This window comes from Pediculus humanus, genomic scaffold (assembly GCF_000006295.1).
Source record: "Pediculus humanus corporis 1103172108281 genomic scaffold, whole genome shotgun sequence".
In the NCBI taxonomy this organism is placed as follows: Eukaryota; Metazoa; Arthropoda; class Insecta; order Psocodea; family Pediculidae; genus Pediculus; species Pediculus humanus.
Genome location: NW_002987850.1, coordinates 367,945 through 393,957, shown reverse-complemented (window position 1 = coordinate 393,957; position 26,013 = coordinate 367,945). Strand labels below are relative to the sequence as shown.

Here is a 26,013-nt window from a genome sequence, read left to right as displayed (position 1 = left end):
AAAAAAAAATTACTTCGGTCGGATGGTCGTTATTTTTCGTTTTGTTTTGTTTTTTATTTTTGTTCGTAACCGAAGGGATTTTCATCAGGTTATGTTGTTTGTATTGAAACCGCGCGAAAAGTTTGTACGAAATTATAAAACGTATATTTTTAAACTAATAATAATACAAACATCAAACGAAAAGTTTAACGAGCAAAAAAAAAAAAAGAGGAAAAGAGGAAAAGTTTAATATAAGAGTTTAAATGAAGATAAAAGGTGAGATGTAATGAAATCGTTTTAAAATATATATAAAAAAAAGTAACAAAAAAAAAAAGAAAAAAGAAGCGAGAGGTTAAAGAGTGAAAAAGAGAAAAACTAAAGAGAGAAAGAGAGAGAGAGAAAAAGGGGGAGGAAAAAGGGAGGGAAAAAAATGAATATAAAGAATGCAAGAGCTAAAATATTTTACTCGCGTGCTAGGAAATGTAAATCAAAAATTCCTCATTTCTTTTCCCCACGGGTTGACTCAGTTTTTTTTTTTTTTTGTGAAAAATTTTCCCTTCGCCTTTCGTTTTCCTTCCCCTCCCCTTCTCTTTCCCCGTCTCCCCTCCCTTCCCTCGCCGCTTTTCCCGAAAAAGCTTTTCCTCTTTTTTTTTTTTTTTTTTTTTTTGTATTTAACTTTCTTCCATCTCTTTTTATTCCTATTTTTTTTCTCTTTTCATCGGGTTCTTTTCGGTTCGTGAGAGGGAAAATTTTTTTTCTACCTCTCTCTCTCTCTCTTTCTCTCTCTCGCTCGCTCGCTCGTTCGCTCGCTTGCTTTTTCCTCCCCGCCCCCCCTCGTTTAACTCCTCGCTTTACTCCGGGGTTTTTCTTTTTCTTTCCTCGCTCTATCTCTCTTTTACTTTTTAGTCTCTCCCTTATTTCCCCCCCCCCCGCACACACGGAAAATCAATAAAAACAATGTTTTCGTACGGAAGAATCGGTTAAAATTTTGTATTTTCCTTTCGATCATGCGCTGAACATGGTCACGTGATTTATATTCCACCGTCTACATCATGGAAACGTCCTCCTTTCTCTGATTTTCAATTTTCAAATCAACATTCCAGAGATTTCCCGGGCTTTTTTTTTGTGTTTCTCTCTCTCTCTCTCTCACCATTCTGCTTCTTTATTTTTTTTTTCCCCCTTTTCCCGATTCCCGATTTCAATTCCGATCTCGATCGGGGATCTTCGGAACACAAATGAAAAAAAAAAAAAAAAAATACAATAAAATATATATATATAGAAAAATGGCAGTTTCGAATTCGAATTCTAAACATTTTAGAAACGGCGGGGGGGCTGTGTAGGGGTAGAGGGGAGGGGGATGAAATTTTTTCTCCTCTCCCGCCGTATCGTTTCTCTCATTATATTTTTCTTTTTTCTTTTTTTTTCCTCAAAGGGAGGAGCTCTTTTTTTTCTTTTTTTTTATATTTTTTGAATTTTGAAAGTACAAAAAAAAAGGAAAAGAAAAAGAAAAAGAAAAAAGGAAAAGAAAAAGGAAAACCTGCAAAATTTTACCCCCGAGTTTATTGACACCAACAGAATTTTAATTCTTTCATTTTCTTCTTGATTTTCCCCGTATTTTTTTTTTTTTTTTTGTTAACCGCCATTTATGCGGAAGAAAATTTTTTTTTTTTTTTTAATTTTTCCGTTTTAGAAAATTTTTGGTCGTTGCCCTCTTATTCGGCTGACGTGCGTTTTCCGCAAGGGGCTTTATTTGTTTTTCGTTGTTTCTCCTTTATTTTATTATTATTTTCAAAATTAATTTATTTTCGAGAAAGAAAGGAAAAAGGATAAAAATAATAAGAGAGAGAGGAAGAGAAAGAGAGAGTCAGAGGGTTAAGGGTGAAAAGATGTACGAATAAAATTTTGCTTTTTTTTTCTTTTTTTTTTTTTACCGTTTGCGGGAAACCAAATTTTTTTTTTTCTTAACGTTGCCGGTATTTATTACACGAGCCCCTTCCCCCCGCACCCCACCCCCCGTTTAAATTTATAAATCGTACGATTCGTATTTAAAGCAGAAGAAAATAATACATTTTTTTTTTAAATCGTTAAAATCGGGGACACGACTCTTCGCTCTTTTTTTTTTTTCTTGATTCCCTTTATACGTATTCATTTTCATCCCTTAATTTTTTATTATTATTATTATTTCAAATGGGGTTTCCACACCATTCATTTCATTCGATCGATATATCGTTTCAATGCCAAAAAAAAAAAAAAAATCGTTTCGACCGTATCGTCTTTTTCACAATATTTTCTACTCGTCGAAAAGTTTATTAAACTCGTATACGATAAACAAATTATTAACCGTCGTCGTTTGGTAAACAGCGATTAAAAGCTACTATTCCTTGTTTCCTTTTTATATTTAATTAACTTCCCTCCCTTCCCTCTCCCCCCGCTTGAAAAACAAGACGAAATTTAAAAAAAAAAAAAAAAATATCGAAATAATTTAATTGAAAGTTTTAAATAATTTTCTTCTTGGAAAATCTTGATGTAACCGAGATTTGTATTTATACATATATATAAAACCGTTGAAAAAGATGAAACATGAGAGAGAGAGAGAAAGAGAAAGAGAGAGAAGAAAGGTTGAGTGAATGAGCAATTCAAAAAGGATGTAGAAGGAAAATTTATGAAAAGTTGCCCGGGGCAATGAAAGGAATCAAAAAAAAAAAAAAAAAAAAAGGAAAAAAGGAGAAAAAAAAGGGAAAAAACGGGAGATAAATGATTTATCCCGATAAAATAAGTGGATTATTATCATTATTATTATTATTATTATTATTATTATTATTATTATTATTATTATTATTATTATTGCTACTACCAAATTTTATATTAAGGAGAATCCATCCTGTAATTATATCGAGTTATTGTAATTTTTTTTTCGTTTATTTATTTATTTTTAACGTTTTAATTTTTACGCGAAAATTATTATTATTCGAAAAGCGTCGAACATTTTTCCACTATTTCTTTCCGCTATGACGTCATTTACATAAACTTTAATTTTTTTTTTCTCCTTTTTCTCTCTTTGTCTATTATTTAATTTTTTCCTTTTCTTTTCCTTTTCCTTACTCTGTTTTATGCTACCGCCTTTCGATTTTTTTTTTCCTACTCACTAAAACATTTCAATTTCGCGTCACCGTATCGACGAATTAATTAAATTAATTATTTACACGTGACCGAATCAATAATAATAATGATAATAATAATAATACTAATAGTAATATATAGTAATAATAATAGTATTATTATAGTGGACATAATAATAATACTAATAAAAATAATCAAGCAGACGAAACGAAATGTTGAAACGCGTTATTTTAAAGCAAAAAAAAACTTACAAATGATTTAAATCATAGTAATCATCATCATCATCATCGTCATCATCATCATCATCATCATCATCATCATCATCATCACTATCACTATCATCATCATATTCTCACGTGACATTGAACCATAGAAATAATATCGTTTCTTTTTATTTTATTTTATTTTTTTCTATCAATTTTTAATATGATATTCGTTTCCTACGTCGAGATTTTTATTGTCGTGACGTAAGCAAAATCATTTTTATTATTATTATTATCATTATCATTATTATTATTATTTATGTAATTCAGAATCGTTAAAAAAAAAAAAAAAAATTTGATATTAAATTGAAATCGGAATATGCGAAGAGTATTTAATATTTGCTAATGTGTTTTTCGCAATCACACAAAAAAAACAAAAAAACAAAACGTTTATATATATTTTTTTTTAATGTTGGCATTACCGATAGCGGAGATCGTAACCGAAAAGATATATTCATAGAGTAAATAAATAATTTTTTTTTGTTCGGGTTTGTTTCTCCCCCTTCCCGTTCGAAAATGGGAAAAATAAACGAAGAGAAAATTTTCGATATAAATTTTTTTTTTTAATGTATATTCGAATTCCGAACGGTTTTCGAAATGAATAAACTTTTGCACGGGAATCGTTAATGTTTATTCGAACGGTTAAAACGGTAAAAAACACGCAAAAAAAAAAAGAGAGAGAGAGAAGGGGGAGTTGAGGGGGGAGTGAGAGAGAAAGAGAGAAAGAGAGAGGAAAAATTAATTTAATTGTTTTCTTTGTTTTAAATTCATTTGATTTTGGTTCAAATCCAAAAATTCGAAAAAAAAAAAAAAAAAAAAAATGGAATCACTTACGCGCGCATATTTCAATATCAAAAACATTCGACAGATTTGAACTTTTTTTTTTTCAATTTTCTTGCCAGTTTTTTTTTGATGGGGGATTCCCCTCCTCCTTTCCCCTTCCCCTTCCCCCCGCACCCGCCCCCTTTCGAAAAGTAAAATTACCGCGAATGTATAAAAAAAAAAAAAAAAAGGAAGGCAAAAAAGAAACGTGGGCAAGCGCAACCGGATGCTTTTGCGGTTTCGTTTCGTACGTAAACAAATAAATAAATAATTTGTTCGTTTTTTTTTTTTAACCGTTTTTCATCTCCTCCTCCTCCTCTTTCATCATCTTCTTCTCATCTTCTTCATCTCGAATTGTTCACCTGTTTACCTGTAATTTCGCGAACACCACGATGTGTAAATTATGTAATTGAATTTCATTTGTCATCAATTCCGATCGAATTTTTTTTTTTTTTTTCGTTTACAACGTCATCATTTGACGTCATAAATAAATAAATTAAAATATAAATAATAATAATAATAATAATAATAACGACGGTAATAAATAAAAAAAAATTTCGTTGCTCGAACGACGCCGTCGTTTGTTTTCATTTAAGAAAAAAAATTAATTGTTCTTTCTCTCTCTCTCTCTCTTTCTCTTTCTATCTTTTTCTATCTTTCTCTCTCTTTTCTGTTTTTATTACGTAATATGCGTAACCCAGTTTGTTTGTGTTAAAGTTCAAAACGAGCTCTCAGGAAGGTGCGAAAAAAAAAAGAGAAAAAAAAAGATTTTTTAAAATTTTTTATTTTGTCGTCTGCTGTCCAACGTTTTCGTTCCGTTTTCGAGGCCGTGAAAAAGAAAAAAAATTCAATTAAAAAATGTTAATTAAATCGTTTAATTATCCTGTTGTTGTTATTTTGCACTCTTTCTTCCCGTTCAACGTCATTAAAAAAAAAAAAAATGGCGGCGTCGCGTTACGATACGAAAGGAAATATCGTCGTTTAATAAATGCATTTTCTACGTTTATTATTATTATTATTATTATTATTATTATCATTACTGTCGGGTATGGAGACGTCAATTTTTGTATTGGTTTTGTCGTACCTCCCTACCCCTTCCCCCTTCCAAATCCTTTTTCTCCCATTTAAATCGCTTCCGAACGAGCGAACGTTTAAATAATGTATTAAAACTTTTGTTTCACGATTATTATTATTATTATCATTATTATTATTATTAATAATTTCTTCTTTACGAATCGTTGGAAATTTTAAACGATTTGAGTCACGCGTTCGTTTTGTGCCCTCTTGGAAATATCCATGATAATAATAATAATAGTAATAATAATTCTAGTTTTATTTAAATAGTGTATACGAGCGAATAGTTTTTTTGGAAATTGTTTCTCTATCATTTTCTCTCATTTCGCGTGCGTTTGTTTTTAACTTTTTTTCGGGGGTGGAGGAGAGAGGGGGATTTTACGCGGCGTTATATGTGTGACGTAATTTTCGAGAAAATTACATTTTTTGAATGCATTTTCTATTGTTTAAACAAAAAAAAGGAGAGAGATAGAGGGAGAGGAAAAAAAAATGCAAAACAAGACCGGAAAATTTTTATTTATTATCTGACCATCGCGGAACGAGTTACGGGAGGATGGGGAAACGCGCGTAAAATTTAAAAAAAAAACGCTGCGTGTACGTTTTTTTTATTTAAAAAAGAAAAAAAAAAAGTAACGTAAAAATGTAATCCAATCAAACGGCCATTAGGAAAAAGTTTATTTTTGATAATTGGCAACGATTAGCTTGACCTCATTTTTCCTTTTTTTTTTTTTTTTTTCTACTTTAATAGATATAAATATACGTGTGTGCATTGTAATAGCTTTAAGAGATGCCAAAAACCGGTTTTCTTCATGTCTCTCTCTCTCTCTCTCTCTCTCTCTCCTCTCTCTCCTCTCTCTCCTCTCTCTTTCTCTCTTCGTCTCTCGAATACGAAATTTAAAAAAAAATTTTTTTTTATATTTACCGGAAACGATAATTATCGTTACGATATGCGTACGTAAATATATCGATTAATCGAAAAAAAAAATAAAAATAATTTTCACTTTTTATTTATTATTATCATCATCATCATTATTATTATTATCATTATTAATATTATCATTATTATCGTAATCGATATCGCGAAGTCGAAAAGCGTTTTAAAGGTCAAACGAAAAAAAAAAATTTATTTTTATTTTTATTTTTAAATAAATTGATATATTATTATTATTATTATTATTAATTTTCTTCACATGCGTGAGTGCGTGGGTGTGTGCGTGCGTGCGTCCAAGTACGCGCGTACTTAAGTTCGAACGTTGATAAAACAAATTTTTTTCCGATATGATAAAAATAAAAATAAAAACAAGGTTAAGAAAAAAAAAAAGTTTTACGGTACACGTAGAAATTTATGTAAAAAAAAAAAAAGAAATGCATACAAAATATTTTTTATTTTATTTTTTCGACTGGAAAATTCGTTTTTTTTTTTTTTTTTTAAGGAAGGTTCGGAGGGTAGTTGAGGGGGTGGTGATGGTGGTGGTAGTGGTGGTGGTATTAAGGGATGTAAGGAAAAGAAAATTTATTTATTTTTTTTTTCCTCCCTGTAAAACGAGGGGCAATGCAGAAAAGGATTTCGTTTTTTTTTTTTTTTCGTAGGGGAAGGGGGAGGGGGTGTAACGAACTTTTCCTTTACGAAGAATCGCGGGGTTGTTTTCGTTAGTTTGATGACGTCAAATAATTTTGCGGTTTTTAATTTTCTTCTGCTCGTTTGTTTATTTATTTATTTATTTATTTATACGCGAACGTGTTTTTGTCGCTTACGTCGCTTACGTCGCATATATTTTTCCTCTACGCATAAAAAAAAAAAGAAAAAGGATTTTGAAATTTTTTTAATTTTCCCTTTTTTATTTTTCCTTTTCTTGGGGGAGGGAGAGGGGATGGGGATGGTGAAGGAGAAGGGGGTGTACATCTTTTCTGTTTTTTTTTTTTTTTCAAAGTTTTTTTTTTTTTTTTTTTTTTTTTTTTTCGAAAAGTTTCCTACTATCTATCACAAATAAAGTTAATTTGAAACAATTTTTTTTTTTTTTTCAAGTTTTTTTATACATGTCGCTTTTTTTTTTTTTTGAGGAGTCGTGGGGGGCGAAAGGGAATAAGAGATACATATATATATAGAATTTTGAATGTTGTTTATACGTTTGGAAAAGTTAAAAAAAAAAAAAAGAGAGAGAGAAAATTATGGAAAAGAAGAAAAGAAGGAAAAAATAAGTTTGAATTTTTTTTTTTTTTTTAGTAAAAAGAGTTTTGAAAGTTAAAGGAAAGAAAATTTTCTAAATAGGGAGAGAGATAAAGATGAAAATATAAAAGAAAGAGAGAGAGAGAAGAAAAAAAAAATTTTCTCTTTGTGTGACGTAAAAAAAAAAAAAAAAAAAAAAATTATTTTGCTCTTTTGGTTTAATACGATCAACATCATTTTTCAGCCAAGTGGAAAAAAAAAAAAAAATTTTCTTTCTCTCTTTCTTTTCAGATTCTTCGACGAAAATTTGACGAAAATTTTTCGTTTATTTATTATTTGTATTTGTACGGACGATCACCGGAAAACTCTCTATCTCTCTCTCTCTTTTGTTTGATTCAAACTTGTAAAAACTTGTTTGATTCAATCGTGTTTCGTTTAAATTTTAAATAAAATAAAGAAAAACAAAAATAAAAAATGTCAGACGACGGAAATATTTTAATATTTATTTATTTTTTTTCTTTGTCGTTTGTAGAAATTATATCGAAAGGAAAAGAATGAAAAAATTCTGTTGAGCTGTCGTCGTTGTTGTAAATTTTCTTTTAAAATTTATTCAATACACAAAATGTCGTCGTCGTCGTTTGTTTGTTTGTTTTTTTTTCGATATAGAAAAAAATAAAATGACAGAAAGGTTAAAAGGAAAATTTTTTCCCTCCCCCCTCCCCTGCAACAGATTGATATCTGCGTGACGTTGCCATTTTTGTTGTTGTTGTTGTTGTCCGAAATTATGGGCGAGAGATGGTGACACCACGTAAACGAACTAAAGTTTTTGTTTTTTTCTGGTGATTTTATTATCCTTACGATTGGTGACGCGTCGTCGTCATCGCCATCGTCGTCGTTGGCCTCATTTCGAAAAAGGTCAAATTGAAACAAAAAAAAAAAAAAAAAAAAAAAAATTATTTGCTACCCGCATCAGTCGTAATTTAATATTACAAGTTTTTATTTATTTATTTATTTATTATAATTATCATTATTATCATCGTTAAGACGTGAAACGTTCACGGTCAATATCGCTATAATTTTAATTTTTTTAAATACCAGTTTTGTGTGTGCGTGTGTGCGTGCGTGTGCGTTTTCTGACATGGAGTGAGTGTGACAAAATGTGAGAAGGAGTGCGTAATGAATTTAATTAATTTCTCTGCGTTTGATATTTTCGAATGAAAAGCGTTCGTCCGTTCGTTTGGTCTCAATTACCTGCCTAAAACAATTGTCGACAAAAGATTAAAATTATCGTGACGTCATAATTTTTTGTAAAACGTACGTTGTATGATTTTACGATCGACAGTTTTCCCTTCCGATTTTATTCCCCCGAGGGGTGAGGGGGGGTATTCGCGTCTCGGGTTTTTTTTTAATAAGGCGTTCGCTTGTAAAAAACGTCAGGAGGGTTTGAAATTTTTGTAATTTTCGATAAATTTTTTCGAACGGTTTTGTAGTAGGTACATCGGAGCGACGGGATTTTATATATGTGGGGACCTATATATATGCGTTCGAAATACTCACGCACGTGCGTGACGTAGATTTGTAAGGGAGAATCGAAATGGTCACGTTTTCGTGCGTTCGTAATCGTGCGTTTTGTGTTTTGCGTTCTTTGGAATTATCAACGAATTTTTTTGGCCCGTCACGATTTTTTTATATTGTTTCTTAAGAACGTAAAGATTCCGTCTCGAAAGCTTTTTTTGGAAAATGACCTTTTTTTCTCTCTCTCTCTTTTTGCCTCTTTTGCTAATCTCAAATCTTGTTTTTTTTTTAAAAAAAAAAAACAAATCATGGATTATTTGTTGTTTGTTTTTTTTTTTTTGTTTACTGTCGTGGTTTTAACTTGTTTTCAAATCGTGTGTTACGTTTCGTTTAATTTTTTTTTTTTTTTTTTTACTTTCAGGATTTAACCGTGACCGACGATACGGTTTTAGAAGAGCATAACGAAGATCCAAGTTTGGTACAAATGAGATTAATCGGAGATGGAGGTAAGTAAATAAAAATTATTATTATTATTATTATTATTATTATTATTATTATTATTATTATTATTATTATTATTATTATTATTATTATTATTATTAATGTTTAGAAAACAAAGAATTATGTGATCTGTATAGAGTAAATAATGGAACGTTGGAGAAAAAAAATTTAAAAAAAAATTTTTTTTTTAGTTGTGGATTCGATAATGAGAGGTGAAGTTGTTGGCATCACACCTAGAAGGTCAAGGTCGTCTGCAGTTTTAACGCAGCATCAGCAACATTCGGTGAGTGAGAATTTTTTTTTTGGTTTCCTCTCCCAACAAAAAAAAAAAAAAAGTAACCGAAGGAAATTTTTTTTCGTTTTTAATTTTCTTTCCCGACCCTTTCGGCCCCTCTTCTCGCCCTTCCCTCCCCGCAGTTTTTAAGAAAAAAGGGTTAAAATCGGTTGCGTCGTCGTATTTCTTTTTGTCGTTGTTTTTCTTTTCCACCTGACAAACGCAAACAATAAAACAAAAAACAAGAAAAAAAAAAAAAAAGCAAACTTTTTTTTTTTTTTTTTTTTTTTTTTTTTCCTCTTGCCATTCCTGTCAGAAAGCGTGGAAAATTAAAATTGAATTAGATTTATTATTTTGTAAAGTTTTCTTTTTTGTTTGTTTTTATATACTGGATTTTATTGATTTTCGTTCACCTTGAAAAATGTTAACTTGTGCAATCGGGAAATTTTTCGCTTGTTTGTTTGTTTGTGGAGAGAAAAAAGGAATCGAAAAAAAGGAAAACGACGATTGCGAATTCTAAAGGGTAGAGGGGAGTGGTGGTGGTGGTGGTGGTGTAGAAGGTCGAAGGGGGTAAAGAAAAAAGAGAGACAAACGAAAAAGTACAGTTATATGTTAGCTTTTTTTCTTTAATTGTTTTGGTGTTGTTCTTGTTTTTGTCTTCGTCGTCGTTATTGTTATTGTTGTTGTTGTTTTATTTATGGAAAAGAAAGTTAATTAAACAAACAAACAAACAAACAAAAATTTTTTTTTTTTGCTTGTTTTTAAATCGTATTTTAAATTAACAATATCGAATTCTTATAATCTCCGCTTTTATTTATTTTATTTTATTTTTTATTTTTTTTTGTTTTAAATTTAAATCATTATAATAATAATAATAATAATAATATTTTTCGCGTGGGAGGAGGAGGGGGGCATCTTTTTCTTTTCTTTTGACACGTTTTTTAAACGTTTTCTTTTTTTTTTTTTGTTTTACTCCCACGCAAAAAAAAAAAATACAAAAAATTGGGAGGCTCGTTCGATACGGTTAATTATTTTTCATGCATAACCGTTTCGAATGAGTTTTGTTTACGTGGATTCGATGTTTCTTTAAATTTTGTCGTCTGCTGTGAAATTCATCCCCTTTTTTTTCTCTTTTCATTCTGGAAAAAAAAGAAAAAAAATAATTAATAATTTTTTATTTATTAATTTTTTTTTGCGCGTTCGCCAGATCGTTATTTAATTGAGAGAATGGAAAGACGAATTACAAAAAAAATTTTGTCGTGTCATTAGATGTGGTTACTGTTTCTCTCTCTCTCTCTCTACAAATAATCGAAAATTAATTTAAAAAATTAAAATGTGAGAGAGAGAAAGAGAGAGAGTGACAAAGGAGGAGGGGGAAACAAAGTTGTCGAAAAAAAAAGGAAATTGTTTAAAACAAACAAAAAAAAAAAAAATTTCTTTTTGTTTTGTTTTGTTTTTATTTATTTATTTGTGGAAATCTCCCTTCCCCCCGTTGCCCCCCCTTCTCTCTCCCCTTTCTCCCCGATCTCGATTTGACCCGTACCTGAAACAATTTACGGTTTTTTCTTTTTTTTTTTTGTTAGACCACCCAAGTTATATTTGAATCGTTTAAATCTTTTTTTTTTTTTATAGACTATAATAAATCTTGTTTGTTAAGATTACGTTTCAATTATTATTATTATTATTATTATTAGTTTTGGAGATAGGGGTTGTTGTCGTTGTCGTTGTCGTCGTTATTTTTAGGGGCGGAAATGAATTATTTAAATGTAAACGCGTTTTAAATTCGTCTCTTTTACTTTTCGGGGGTGATTTTGTTGCAAAAAAAAAACTTTGTTTTGGTTTTCGGAAAATTTTAATTATTTAAGCGTGATTCATTTTCTTGGGGGAGTGGGGACGGGGCGGGGGAGGTGCTGTAAAATATTTTAGTCGTGGTAGAAGATAAAGAAAATGTTAACGAGAGTCGATATAATAAATTTTTACTCGTAAATCTGCGTAAATTAAAATCACATTTCGAACCAGGTCGAAGTTTTAAATTTTTTATTTATTTATTTATTTAAATAGAAATAATAATAATAATAATAATAATAATAATAATAATAATAATAATAATAATAATAATAATAATAATAATAATAATAATAATAATAATAATAATAAACAAAAAAAAGAGAGAGAGAGAATGCGTAAAGAACCCAGTAAAGTAATTATTTAAAAAAAAAAGAAAAAAAAAAAATTTTATTTTCATTCGTTCATTCGTTTGGTTTCTGCATCACGAATTCCAGCATTAAAACGTTTTCTTGTCCGCCATCTTTGTTGTTCCCAGGCGAGGCTCCGCAGAAGTGCAAAGAGCCGGCGAATTGTGTATACGTTGAGCGTTTTCATATACATTTTCTTTTTTTTTTGTTTATCATAAAAGAAATTAAATTTTTTTTTTGTTGATTTTTCCGGGGAGGGGTTAGTAGTGATTTCGTGCGTGAGTTTTTTTTTTTTTTTTTTAAATGGAAACGTGCGTATTTTTGTGAATTTTTTAAATAATAATAATGATAAATTTTTATTAGATTTTAAATATCGTCAATGTCTTTCATTCAAAAATAAACGCGGATGTTGATTGACGTGTTGTTGATTAAATTTTTTCCTTGTTTTTAAAATTTAAATAGTAATAATAATAATAATAATTAAATAAATAAATGAATAAATGAATAGATAGGTGATGATAATAATAATAATAATAAATAATTTGGGTAAGAAAACGGGAAAATTTTTCACCGTGAAATTTTTTTTTTTTTTTTTTTTCCTTGTTGTTGTTTTGTGTAATTTTTTTTTTTTTTTTTTTATTTGTAAAATTACCGGAAGTTATTGCACTTTAGGTGATCGTAAAACATCATTTAAGTCGTATCAATTTTCATTTACATTTTCTCTTTCTTTCTATCTCTCTCTTTTTCTTACTCTTTCTCTCTCTTGCTCCTCGAGCAAGACGAAAAAAAAAGAAAATTTGACGTTTCACGCGTGATTCTTATTCTTATTCTTTTTTTTTATTTTAATTTTCGTAATGTTGCATAATAAAACCTAGTAATAATAATAATGATAATAATGATAATTATAACAATAATGCATTATTATTATTATTATTATTATTATTATTATTATTATTATTATTATTATTATTATTATTAATATTAATATGGAGTTGTGCATTTGAATGTGAAATGTGCAATTTTTTTTTTAATTTAATTTTTTTTGTGATTTTAAATGTTAATTAATTAATTATTATTATTACCATTATTATTATTATTATTATTATTATTATTATTATTATTATTTTCACTTTTTGTTTGTATTTTGTTTTTGTATCGTGTTCTTGTTGTTATTTTTTTGTTTTTTTTTTTTTTTTGTTCGTGTTTTGTTTCTAGAATAGGATAATAATTTTCTATTGGATTTCATTCATTGTCGATGTTTTGTGTAAATGTGAATTTATGTAAGTAAAAGTTTTTTTTTTTTGTTATCCGCCCTTCCCTCCCCCCCTCACCTCACCTCAATTTTTTCCAGCCGCCATATTTGTTTTTTTTTTTTTTTCGAATGCGTGCTTGAGTACGTAAGGAAGACAGAAAGAAAGAAAGAAAGAAAAAAAGAAAAATTTAAGAAGAGTGATTATGAATAAATGATTTCGTATAATGATATTATTCGGAGTTTAATAATAATATGTCGTTCTCTTTTTTTTAATGTATAAAAGAGAGAGAGGGGGAGAGGGAAAACGTAGCGCGAAAATTCTTACGGTTAAATTCGTCGTCGTAGATATTTTTAGGAGAGAACGTGGAAGAAGGAAAATCCCGGGAGGTTTTGCAACGAACCAACGCTTTTTTCCGTTTTTCTTTATTTTATTTTTTTTATGTTATTTTCTCTTCTTTATGTCTTTTTACGGTGTCCTTTTAATAAATGTTTTTCATCTTTTTCTATCTTTTTTTGTTCTCTTTCGGTTTCGATTGTGCGTCGCCATTTTTTTTCCTTTTTTAAATGGTTTATTACATGTCCATGTATGTATTATTTTTATTAGGTATAAATTTAAATTTGGGTGTGATTGTTGTCGCGGCGCAGTTGCAGACGAGATAGGCTGTTGTAGGAGGAGGCTGTGGTGATATTGAGGTTCGTTTCGTAACGTCTTTTACGCCAACGCACGCGCACGCACACGCACACGCACACACATGCCAGTTGATTCCCTCTTGATTTTATTAAACGATAATATTAAATTATACAGATGTTCTTCGAATCATTATTATTATTATTATTTATCGTTTCCTTCTTTTAAATTTGTACCTGGGACAGGTAGGACATGAATCCGTTGAAAAATAATAAGGTAAAGGTTTGCGAAAATGTGCGTGCGTGTGTGCGTGTGTGCGCGTGTTTGCGTAAGTAAAATTTTTTTTTAAAAAAAAAGTTAAACAGTTTGTCGAAATGGAAATGTAAAAAAAAGTTACGTGACTAGTCATAATTAATTACTTGAGAGAGAGAGAGAGAGAGAGAAAAAAATGTTTTTCGATTAATAATAACATAAAATAAAATAATCATTTAACCGAGATCAGAAGTACTAGTGTAGTCGTTAAAAGCAGAAGACGGAATTGTGTAAGGAGAAAGATGCCATGCTGGGTGCACGAAGAAACCTCTCCTTCTCTCTCTTTCTCTCTTTCTATCTTTCCATCATTTTATCTCTTTCTCATCTTTCCTCTTTCAACTCTTAATTCAAAAATTTATTTTATATAAATGTTGTTTATAATAATTATTGAATTTGCCAAGTACACTTAAAACGATTATGATGATGATACGTACGTAGCAGCGTAAAAAAAAAAAAGTGGTTGGAAATATTATTATTATTATTATTTGCCATCTGCAGGACGACGATGACGATGTCGACGAGGACGAGGAGGAAAAGAAACAAGATTTCATCTTTTGTGTGGTTTAAAATTTTTTTTTTTTTTTTATTGCCGGAGTTTTGAAACCGGTTTGTTTTCTTTTTGTTGTTGTTGTTGTTATTTCTTTCTTTCTTTCCTCTCTCCCCCTGTTTTTTTTATTTTCGTTTAGTTGGAGTACCTGAAATCCTGTAGCATGAGGGAGGGGAGGAATGTCGTCGTTAACACGTTTTTTTTTTTTAATTTGTAAAATTAAGGTTCGATTTAAATTTAGTTTCTGAGAAATTTCTAGAAAATTTTTAAATACTTTTATATATAAATTTGTTTGAAAGTTACGCGCGATTGTTACGGAGAGATGAGAGAGAGAGAGAGAGAAAGAGAGAAAGAGAGAGAGAAAAGGGTGAATTTCGGGTTATTGATTGTGACGTGAACGTCGGCGGTTCCCTTTGTAAATTTACGATATGAAAGGAGAAAAAGGGAGAAAATGAGTGAGAGAGAAAAAGAGAGAGAGAGAAATGTTGAAAACGTTCGGCGGTTGTTGGGAAATTAGAAAACATGTACGTGTGTGTGTGTGTGTGCAAACGGGCCGTTGTTGGTTGTTGCAGCGAAGAGAAAGAGAGAGAGAGAGAGAGAGAAAGAGAAAATTTCCGTTCGTTCGTTTGGTCGTGTTATAAAATGATTGCTTTTAATTTTACAAATGATCGGAATTGAAATTTATCAACGGTAAATTTAAGGCCCTCCCCTCTCACCTCTACCTCCCTTAATCCCTCCTTCCCCTCCCCTCTCCTCCCTCCCAAAAAAAATTAAAAATTTTGTTTGACAATTTAAAAAAATTTAATTATGTAAACTGCAATTGCTCCGTTGTCGTTCCCTTTATTTGTACGAAAAAAATTCTAGAAAAATCCAAACATGATTGATGTTGTTTTTTATGTTTTTTTTTTCTCCCCCCTTCTTCCCCACATTCTTGTTTTATTTAATGTTTATGTTAATGTTACACGCAAACATTTAAAAACAAGAATTTCACGTTCCACGTTCCACGTTCAATGATATAATATGACGAATTTAACGTTTTTTCTCCTTTTTTCTCCTTTTTTTTGCCTTTTTTTTTTCCATTTAATTTTTTTTTTTTAGTGGTAATCGTCGTCGTCGTCGTTTGTAGTTGTGTGCGTGTACGCGTTTGCGTGTAGGAGTTGGGTTGAAAACGTGTATTTAATGTTTTAAAATTCAATTCAAAAACCATTTAAAGAAAAAGAAAAAAAAAAAAAGTTCACACATTAAATATTCATTTAACATTAATTAACGTTTACGTAAAGTTTTCATGATTGGGTTTTCAAGTCGAACGACGACACAAAAATTTACTTTTTTAATATATATATATTAAAAAAGATATATATATATTAATTTTTTAATATATATATATATATATATATATACGTAGAGAGAGAGAGAGAGAGAGAGTGCGTGTGCGTGCGAGTTGAAAAAAGATGAAAAGAAAATAAAGAAAAAAAAAAGAAAAAAAAATTTTTTTCTTGACAAAAACGGGGGAAGCAAAAGAAAAAGAAAAAAATTTCCTTCTATTTCTTGACTGTTATAAAAACCTTTTCTTCGAAAACAATTTTCTTTATGAGCGGAAAAGCCGGGATGAAAAATAATGTTAGAAAAAGGGATGAAATAGAAAGAGAGAGAGAGAGAAAAAAGATGGGGAAATGTAGGGAAACGGACGAAGATGAGGACGACGACGACGCTGCTGCTGCAACGTTTGCAAAGATGTAAAAAATTTTCTTTTTTCGGAATTTTGTTTTTCTCTCGCCCTAACCTTTCCCTCCTTCTCCTCCTCCCCCACGCTTTTACTTCGCTTTCCTTCCTCCCCCCCTTTTTTTTGTCTTTAATACGCGAGTTTTTTGTTTTGTAATGTTGGATGCAATTTTTTTGATTCATTAATTCATGTACTCATTCTCATTGATTTATTGATTTTTTTTTTTTTTTAATATTTACGTTTCGTCTGCTTTTACCCTTTTCTTTTCATTAATTTTCCTCCCTCCCCTTTCCCTCCCCTACCCCCGTGTGCTCATTTCTTTTCCTCTCTTTTTTCTTTCTATTCATTATATCTTTCTCTCTCTCTCTCTCTCTCTCTTTTTCTTTTTCAAACTTTTACTTTTTGGTTTCTTTAAGTTAACCATTTTTTTCGTGAAGGAAGGGGGAAGGGGAGAAAGGGTAAAAAGGGAAAAGTTGTTAAAAAATCATAAATAAATTTAATTTTTTTTTTTTTTTTTTTTACTAAATCCTTCATCTTTTGTCGACCGTAATTTAATTTTCTTTCTTTCCATTTTTCCTTTTTTTTCATTTTTCGTCAAAGGAAATTTTTTTTATTATATTTTGTTGTCCCCTCGATTTTTCTGAAACTATGTTTATAGACGCGACGATGAAAATAGTTGTCGTTGTTTTGCAAAAAAAAAAAAAAAGGATGGAATTTGAAAGTTTGTTGTTTGTTTGTTTGTTTGACGGTTGTTGTCTTTCGACGTGGTTTTTATTATCGTTTTAACAAATTTTCAAAAAAAAAAAAGAAAAAAAATTCGTTTGTTTTATGTTTTTTTTTGTATAAAGAATTCTAGAAGTTTTTTATTTTTATTTTTTTGCTGCTTTAATGCTTTTTTGTTTGTTTGTTTGTTTGTTTGTGTTTGTTCGTTTTTGTGCTGTCGTTAAAAAGCATAAATTATCCTTCTTTTTTTTTATTTTACATGTCGATACTGAAATAAAATTTCGGGCTTGTAAAGCAAAAAAAAAAAAAAAAAAAAAATTTACTCGCGTTTTTTGTTGTTGTTGATTCGGCAAAGTTTTTGTTGTTGTTGTTTTTTTTTTACTTTTCATTCGATTCGAAGTTTCTGAACGTACATGTCCGGATGAGGTAGAAAGAGAGAAAGAGAGAAAATCGATCCCCGGAAACGAAACGAAAAAAAAAAAATTTTTTTACATTAATTAAACGTGGAGAGGAGGAAAAAAAATGTTTGTGAAAAGTTTTAGGGTATAAAAGAGAGAGAGAGAGAGATCGTAAATATGACGTATAAAAAAAAAAAAAGATAAAAGTTTTATTTTTCCTTTTTCTAGTGACCCGTTAAAAGTTTAGTAAAATTTAAAAAGAGAAAGAGAAAGAGAGAAAGAAAAAGTAAAAACAAAAAAAAAAAGTATATACAATCGGTTATATAATTTATATTTTTTTTTTAGGGGAGATTTAGTTAGGGGTAGTTTTTTTTTAAAAAAAAAAAAAAAGGGGCGTATTTAAAGCCGAAAGGGATGCCAGAACCGAGTAAGGGTCGTAAAAAAAAAAAAAAAAAAAAAGGAAAAAAGAAAAGAGTAGAAATAATAATAATAATAATGAAATCCTTTTTTTTTCACGTTTTTTTTTTTTGACTTGACTCTTTCATTTGGTTTATGCATTTAACGTTTGTTTGTTTGTTTGTTTGTTTTTGTTTTTCCTTTGAATGTTTTTTAACTCTGGAAATTTTTTTTTTTAATTTTTTTACTCCCTGGAAACTTTTTTGTGTTGTTTTTATTTTTTTTCATTTTTAAATTAAATTTTTTTTTTTTTTTTTTTTTTTGTAAAAAAAGGAAAAAAGGAATGAAAAAAAAGGTCAAAAGGTTTTCGAAGGTTTCGGTCGGTGCACGGTTGGGAAATTTTTCCTTTCTATGATTTTTCATCGGGGGGTATTGATGATGTGACGTCATTGAAATGTTTTTTCTTTTTTCTCTCTCCCTTCCCATTAAGACGATCATGCTGCGGATTTCGAAAAGGAAAAAAGGAAAAAAAGGGTCGAATGCATGCATAAAAGTTGTAGGTCATTAAAAAAAAAAAAATGATTTTAAAAGGCGGTGTATCAATATCACGCGGTATCGCGTGACGGATTTAAAATTGTTTTTTTTTTTTTTAAATGCGGATAAAAATGTTTTTTTTTTTTTTTTTTAATCATTCGTCACGCTGCGTGCGTAACAGGAGCGTGACCTTTTTTTTACTTTTTAAATTCTTACTATTTAAGTTAATCAATAAAAAGAAAAAAGAAAAAACTTTAAAACGCCGCGCGGCGTCACGCATGTGTGCGGTGACATTTTTCATAACGCATCTTTTTTTTTTTTTTTTTTGGTATTCGTTTTATTATTATTATTATTTTGATCCATTTTAAATGATGATGATTATCATTTTGCGCGATTCGGTCACACACTTTTTCAATGAAAATAGAAAAAAAAAAAAGACGTCACGAACGTGAGAGTGACGGCGGTTGTTTCGTAAAAAAAAAAAAAAAAAAAAAAAAAAAACGTTAAAATTAGAAAAAAAAAAGAATTCAAGGTCGTTAAAATGAAAAAAATTCACGCCCGACTAATGATTATAACGTTTCACTCGAAGAAACAAACGCCTAATGGGTTGTTGTTGTTGTTGTAATGACGGAACAACAAAGATGGCCGATCATCAAATTTAATTCGTAAAACAAATAAATTGAAAAAAATTTATTATTATTATTATTATTATTGTTTTTTTTTTTTCTTTCAAGTCGGATAAAAAACGTTACAAAAAAATTATTATTATTATTACACCGGAAATGGTTCTTTATCCCTTTTTTTTTTTTTTTTAATTTTAATTTCGAACTTTGTCGTCGTCGTCGTCGTCACCTTTGGCTAAGGTTAAAGAAAGAAAAAGTTGCGTTTGTTTTTGTTGCGATTTGTTCACGGAATTAAAGTGGGTTGGGGGTAGGAGGTGAAGGAGGAGGGGGAAGGAAACGAAAGGAGATGATGTTTGTTTGTTTATTTTTTTTTTTTTCCTTTTAAACCGACCGGAAGTGCAGATATGCACGAGTTTAAAAAAAATTGACGTCTGCTACTGTTTTTTGAGGGGGAATGCCGTTATTATGAAACGATCGACTATATAAACGTTTGATAAAAAATAAAGCAAATCTATTAAAAGTTTTTTTTTTTTTTTTTCCCCTTACATAATCCTTCGTGATAAGGTTTGTTATCATTTAACAATGATGACGACGACGACGTGTCACCAACTTGTCTAAACGACAGTTAGTAGTAGCAGTAGTGAAATTAAATTCAATGAAAATTAATCGTTACGTCGTTTGCTGCCTCCTTTTTTGCGTAAAGATTTGAGAGAACGCTGCGTTTTTCTTCCGCATCGCACTCTCTCTCTCTCTCTCTCTCTGCGTTACACTTTTCCTTTTTGCGTTTTATTTTTCCATCGGTTTTTAAAATTAATATTTAATTTGAAATTTCCAAATTTTCCATTAATAAATTTATCACATGACATTTTTTCGCCGCACATATATTATGGATTTAAAAGTCAAACGACTCCGCGTAAATTTGCATCAACTCAAAGAAGTTTACGAAATGTCGTCTGCTGCTGTTGCTGTTGCATTGTTCGTTTAAAATTTACTACTAGTAAATAATATCGCGATAGTTTTTAATAATAATGATAATGAATGAATGCAAAAAGAAATTATTATTAAAAATGAAATTGTTTGTTGTTTGTCGTTAAAAAAAATTTATTATTAATTATTAAGTAATGTTGTACGATGGAAATTTGTTGTTTTTCCTTTTTTCCTTTTTTTCCTTTTTCATCGTACTCCTGCGTTTGTTTTTCAAACCTATAATGAGACGTTTCGACAAACAATTAACAAAATATAATTGAATAACTTTCGTTTGTTTATATTTATTTAATTTTGTTTGTTTTGTTACAGGGTTCTCGAGTTAGCCGGTTAAGTTTATCAAAACATCAAACGAATAGTAGCGGCGGCGGTATTTATTACAACAAAAAACAAAAAGCTGGAAAATTATCCGGGATTGTACCGGAAACGACGACGAAACAGGAAACTTGCGAAAAAGGTAATTGAAATAATAATTTTTATATTTAAATTTATATATTTTTGGTTGTTGTTGTTGTCGTCACCGGTAAATTTTTATAATTTTAATCCCTTTGCGAATATTTTCTTCTTTCTTCTCCCACGTTTTTTCGTTTTGATAATGTTTTACGTCGTACGTATGTTACCTCGTAATAATAATAATAATAATAATAATAATAATAACCTTTTTTTTCGGGATTTAATGACGTACTTGAAAATGGCGGCGATAATAAATTATTCGATTAAAAAAAAAAAAAAATATTTCGCCGCGTTACATAAAAATTCTCTCAGACCGAGGAAAATTTGCATTTTAATTTAAAAAAATAAAAATTCTGGAATAATAATAATAATAATAATTTACGTGGAATTATAATAAAACGTTGCGTTTGTTCGTTCGTTTGTTTGTTTGTTTGTTTGTTAACTTCTTTGCTGTTTTTTTTTTTTTTTTAATAGTCTTCCGGGTAAGAAAATTTTTTTTTTTTTTCGTGTTATTAATTTCCCCTGTTTTTTTTTTTTTTTTAAATTAAAAGCGGGTTTTAATTATTCAAATTTCGGTTTGTTTAGTTTTAAATTAAAAAAAAAAAAAAAAAACGTTACTAGTAATTAGTCGCGAATGACGTCATTGTTTTACGCGAAAATAATAATAATAATAGTAATTAAATTGAGTTTTTTTTTTATTCGATGCGGTGCGGGAACAGGTAGTAGTAGCAATTATTATATATTTACGTCGTAGGCTTCTTATGCGATAGTTTATCAGGTGCAAAATTGATTACGACGTTGCCAAATTTCCAATGGAAAATCAAAAAAAATTGCAACGGTGGAATTGTTTTGAAATATAAGTTAAAGTTCGTTATTACCGTAGTTGTACCTGTAGTTTAAAAAAAAAAAAAAATTTTTTTTTCGTACGTGGTTTTAACGAAAAAATTGTCAAGTCATTTATACGAAAAGGCGGTGGTGATGATGATGATGATGATGATGATGATGATGATGATAATGATGATAGAACGCACTTATGTTGGAGAGAGATAAAGTGGGCGCACACAATGTTAACCATTTATGGAACTTTCATTAATCAACTCGGGTTAAATAACTGATTTCCTTTCCTATCTTTTCTCTCTCTCTCTCTTTCTATCAATTTTTATGTCTCTATCTCTATCTCTCTTTTTCTCTCTCTTTTTTTATTTCATTTTATGACATTATAAAAAAGATGACTTGCACGTTTTGTTTTGTTTTGTTTTTTTTTTTTTTTTCTTTTTAATTCGATGTCATTCTTTGTTTGATTGGTGAACGACTTGCCTTTTCTTGTCTACCATCTATCTATCTTTCTATCTATATATCTATCTATCTATCCATACATCCATCCATCTGTCTACGTATTTGGTTCGTTGTACTGTTGTTTCTTTTATTATTATTATTATTATTATTATTATTATTATTATTTTGTTAGAAACGTTTGTTATTGTCATTGAATGCTATTGAAATTGTTTTCGTTTTATTATTGTTTTTCTTTTTTTCTTTCTTTCTCTGCCTGCCACTGTCTCTCTCTCTCTCTCTCTCTCTCTCTCTCTCTTTCACTCTTTCGAACGAAAGCATCATAACATTGTCGCCAACTCAAAAAAAAAAAAAAAAAAAAAAAAAAAAAATTATTTATGTGGATGAATTTTTATTATATCTTCGCGTGCGTGTATATATATATTTTTTTTTTAATGACGAGGTAATAAAAATCAACGTGTCCCCCTTCCTCTTTCCCTCCCCCGGTCCCCCGCCTCACCCCCAGTCCGCGTCGAAAACAAGACGCGGACGGAAAAATAAGAAAAAATTGTTTTTTTTTAAATATTTTTTTTCTATATGTTAGTAACAAACAAACAAACAAAAAAAAAAGAAAATTAAGTTGGTAAATCGTACGTGGGAATTTCAGTAATGAGTAAATAATAATAATAATGATAATATTAATAATAATAATAATAATAATAATAATAATAATAATAATGATAATATTAATAATAATAATAAAACTTGTAAAGGAGAATTAAAAAAAAAGCTGGAAGGAAAACAAAAAGAAAAAGTTTTTTTTTTTTTATATTCTCGTTCCACGATTTTTTAAAAGGGTTAAAAAAAAAATTTTTTTATGGTTTGCATAAACGAACAAAACCATGGGATGATGATGATGATGATGATGATGATTCGTAAATCGAACAAACAAACAAACAAACAAACAATCGGGAAAAAGAAAGAAAGAAAAAAAACTGGAAAAGATTAATAGTAATAAAAAAAAAAATGGAATCGAAAACGTCGTCGAGTCTCGTCGAAAAAATTATTATTATTATTATTATTATTTTATTTTTTTCGAAGTCGGAGGAGGCGGCGGCGGCGGTGGGAATAATGGCGGTACGACGATGACGTCATAGAAAAAGTAATGAATGAGAAGGAATAAAAAAAAAACATCGTCAAATCGAATCCGCGTTTTCTAGTTAATATAATAAAATTAAATTTTTTTTTTAATTTTCTTAACGAATGCGATTGCGTGAGTGCGTGAGTGCGTAAGTGCGTAAGTGCCCGTGGAAAAAAACCAAAAAATTAATGGAGAAAAAAAAAACGTTTTTAATAATTAGAAAGTAAAAAAAAAAATAATAAATAAATAAGAAAGGAATTGATTTTATCGAGTTTTTAATTCGTTATATAAACATAAAGACGGATTGAATTTTAAAATGACTTTATAGGTTTTTAGTTGTTAGGTCGGCGGTTGCGTAGGCGGTGGAAACCGCTCTCCTGCCACTGCTTCCATTCATGCCATTTACAAGTCATGTGGTTAATGTCAGGCAGGATGTATTTTCTTATTTACCAGTTTTTTTTTTTTTTTTTACCGGTGGCAATTAGTTACCGGAGATTAAAAGAAATTTTTTTTTTTTTTTTTGTGTTTGGTTCGAGGCTGTTTTAAATTCGAACGTTTAAAAATTATTATTATCATTATTATTATTATTATTATTATTATTATTATTATTATTATTATTATTATTATTATTATTATTATTATTATTTATGGGGCCTCAAGTTAAAATTTATTGACTCATTCATCAAAAAAAAAAAAAATTTCGTTGTTGTTGTTATTGTTGTCGTTGCGGTTGTTGTTGTTGTTGTTGATCGATTGTTTAATATGACGTTGAAATGAATGGAAAAAAAAAAAAAAAAATGAGGAAGAAGGTGAGAGTCGTGGAAAGGCGGGAATGAGGAAAAGATTTTAAATTTTAAATTTTCCGGCCATTTTTCCGTTCCTGTTGATTGCAAAAGAAATATTAAAAAAAAAAATGGCGAATTTTAGTAAATAACAAACACAAATATTTTCCAATATTTTTCCAAAACGCTTTTTCCTCTTCTTTTTCTTTTTACCTTTACGCCCCCTCTCTCTTTCTCTTTCTTGTTAAGATGAATTGTAATTAAAAATAAATTTTGTAATTTGAACTTTTGGAACAAAAAGGAAAATTTTTTTGTTTTTTTAAAAAATTTTCCGAGTTTTCAAAAAAAAAGTTAAAAAGGTTTAAAAGGAGGAGGAGGAGGAAAAGAAAAGGAAGAAAAGGAAGGGGAGCGGGAAAAGTGATTTGCTAATAAACCTTTTTTTCTTTTCCCTTTCTTAAACATCGTTTTACCTTTGAAAATTTGTTTTCTCACTCTCTCTCTCTCTCTCTCTCACTCGTTGATTTCATTCCTTTCCAGAATTTTTTTTTTACCCTTCGTATTAATTTTACCCTTCTTTTGCACACTCACCCATTCGGTAAAAATTTCTATTTCTCATTCACCGTCTCTCTTTTTCTTTCTCTCTCTCTCTCTCTCTCTCTCTCTCTCTCTCTCTCTCTCTCTCTCTCTCTCTCTCTCTCTCTCTCTCTCTCTCTCTCTCTCTCTCTCTCTCTCTCTCTCTCTCTCTCTCTCTCTCTCTCTCTCTCTCTCTCTCTCTCTCTCTCTCTCTCTCTCTCTCTCTCTCTCTCTCTCTCTCTCTCTCTCTCTCTCTCTCTCTCTCTCTCTCTCTCTCTCTCTCTCTCTCTCTCTCTCTCTCTCTCTCTCTCTCTCTCTCTCTCTCTCTCTCTCTCTCCCCTACTCCTCCGAAAAATTCATTTAAATATTTAACGGAAAATTTTGGGTTTTTTGGAAAATAAAATTTTAATTTTAATGAATGAAAAAATAATAATAATAATAATAATAATAATAATAATAATAATAATAATAATTTTCTTTCTTTTTTCCGTTTTGCGTGGGTTCGGATTTGACCTAAAAAAAAAATTTTTTTTCTTTGCATTTATAAATTGTTTTCCGGGAGGAGAAAGAAAGAGAGAGGGGGGAGAGGAAGAGAGAGAGAAGGAGAGTCGAAGGAATGAAATAAAAATAAAAAAAAAAGGAAGAAAGGAAATTGTTACTGCCACGTTCTCCGTTCTCGTAACAACAATCATATGCAGGTGTTTGTCGTATTGTTTATTTTTTATATTTCACGCGCGCATTAAATTTTTTTTTTCGGGCTTCGATGGAAAAATATTTTTTTAGAAATTAATCTACTTCCACGTTAAGATTTTTACACTTTTTTTTTTTTTCTTTGGTTGGTTTTATTTCCGGTGATGTGATAAATGAATCGCGAAAACCGAGATTGTAAACGACAAAACAATTAGGTGTGAAATGTTCGTGGTAAAAGAATTAAGTAGGTTATCGTATTACTAATGCCACGATTACGACTATTACTACTACTTTAAAGTCCTTGGATTTGTTAAGGAAACAATTAAAACGAAAGGAAGAAAGACAAAGGTCTATTCTTGCGTTTTTACGCAACCGCGTTAAATAATTAATTCGAAATTTATGAATAAGTTGGGGGGAACGCCTGAGGTGGAGGAGGAGGAGGAGTGGTAGTAAATGAATAAGAAAACACTTTTTTTGAAATAATAATAATGTGACGAACGAACGAACGTGTCAAGAATTTCACGCCATTATTTTGTCTGTCGTCATCATCGTCACCGTCGTCGTCGTCGTCGTCGTCTGCTTTAAACGTTTTCATTTTCGTTTAATTATTATTATTATTTTTTTACTCAAACGTTTTTCGTACGTAAATTAATTTACGAAAATTTTTTTTTTTTTAATTTTTTTTTCTTTTTATCCGAATTTGATTTTATTTCGTTTGTTTGTTTGTTTGTTTGTTTCTTTTTAAAGCGATTTACTGAGAAAAAAAAAAAAAAGAAATTTTTACGGACCGTCCGACATTTTGTTTTTTTTGTTACTTTCTCTAATCCTATCATCGCATAATCCTTATTATATTGGATTACCTCGTTTTCGTGTAAGTTCACGTTCGGTTATGCTTTTCCAAGTTTTCCTTTATTTTTTTTTTTTTTGCGTCGGTATAACTTTTGCTAAAAAAAACAAAAAGTTTCCATCTCTCTTTCTCTCTCCCACTCTCTCTATCCACCATTTTTCTTCTTCTCCACGGAATTTTACAAGTTAGTTTTTAAAAAGTTTTTAATTGAATTTATTTTGACGC

The 26,013-nt window shown here is 29.7% G+C and overlaps 3 protein-coding genes across 3 annotated transcripts; all 3 read left to right on the top strand.

Annotated features, from left to right (window-relative positions):
* Positions 1 to 8,563: 8,563 nt before the first annotated feature.
* Positions 8,564 to 10,143, top strand: Phum_PHUM511940 (uncharacterized protein; the record flags this gene model as incomplete). The annotated part of the gene is made up of 6 exons (XM_002431044.1): positions 8,564 to 8,568; positions 8,916 to 8,967; positions 9,000 to 9,131; positions 9,362 to 9,446; positions 9,633 to 9,724; positions 10,078 to 10,143. The coding sequence occupies 6 exons, from the start codon at positions 8,564 to 8,566 to the stop codon at positions 10,141 to 10,143; spliced, it is 432 nt and encodes a 143-aa protein (XP_002431089.1).
* Positions 10,144 to 16,314: 6,171 nt separating this feature from the next.
* Positions 16,315 to 18,512, top strand: Phum_PHUM511930 (uncharacterized protein; the record flags this gene model as incomplete). The annotated part of the gene is made up of 4 exons (XM_002431043.1): positions 16,315 to 16,385; positions 17,839 to 17,855; positions 17,885 to 17,920; positions 18,481 to 18,512. 4 exons carry the CDS (start codon positions 16,315 to 16,317, stop codon positions 18,510 to 18,512), a joined length of 156 nt encoding a protein of 51 aa, XP_002431088.1.
* A 1,393-nt stretch (positions 18,513 to 19,905) lies between these two features.
* On the top strand, positions 19,906 to 21,598 carry Phum_PHUM511920 (uncharacterized protein; the record flags this gene model as incomplete). Its single annotated transcript, XM_002431042.1, has 4 exons — positions 19,906 to 19,959; positions 20,343 to 20,487; positions 21,238 to 21,349; positions 21,526 to 21,598. 4 exons carry the CDS (start codon positions 19,906 to 19,908, stop codon positions 21,596 to 21,598), a joined length of 384 nt encoding a protein of 127 aa, XP_002431087.1.
* Positions 21,599 to 26,013: the final 4,415 nt, after the last annotated feature.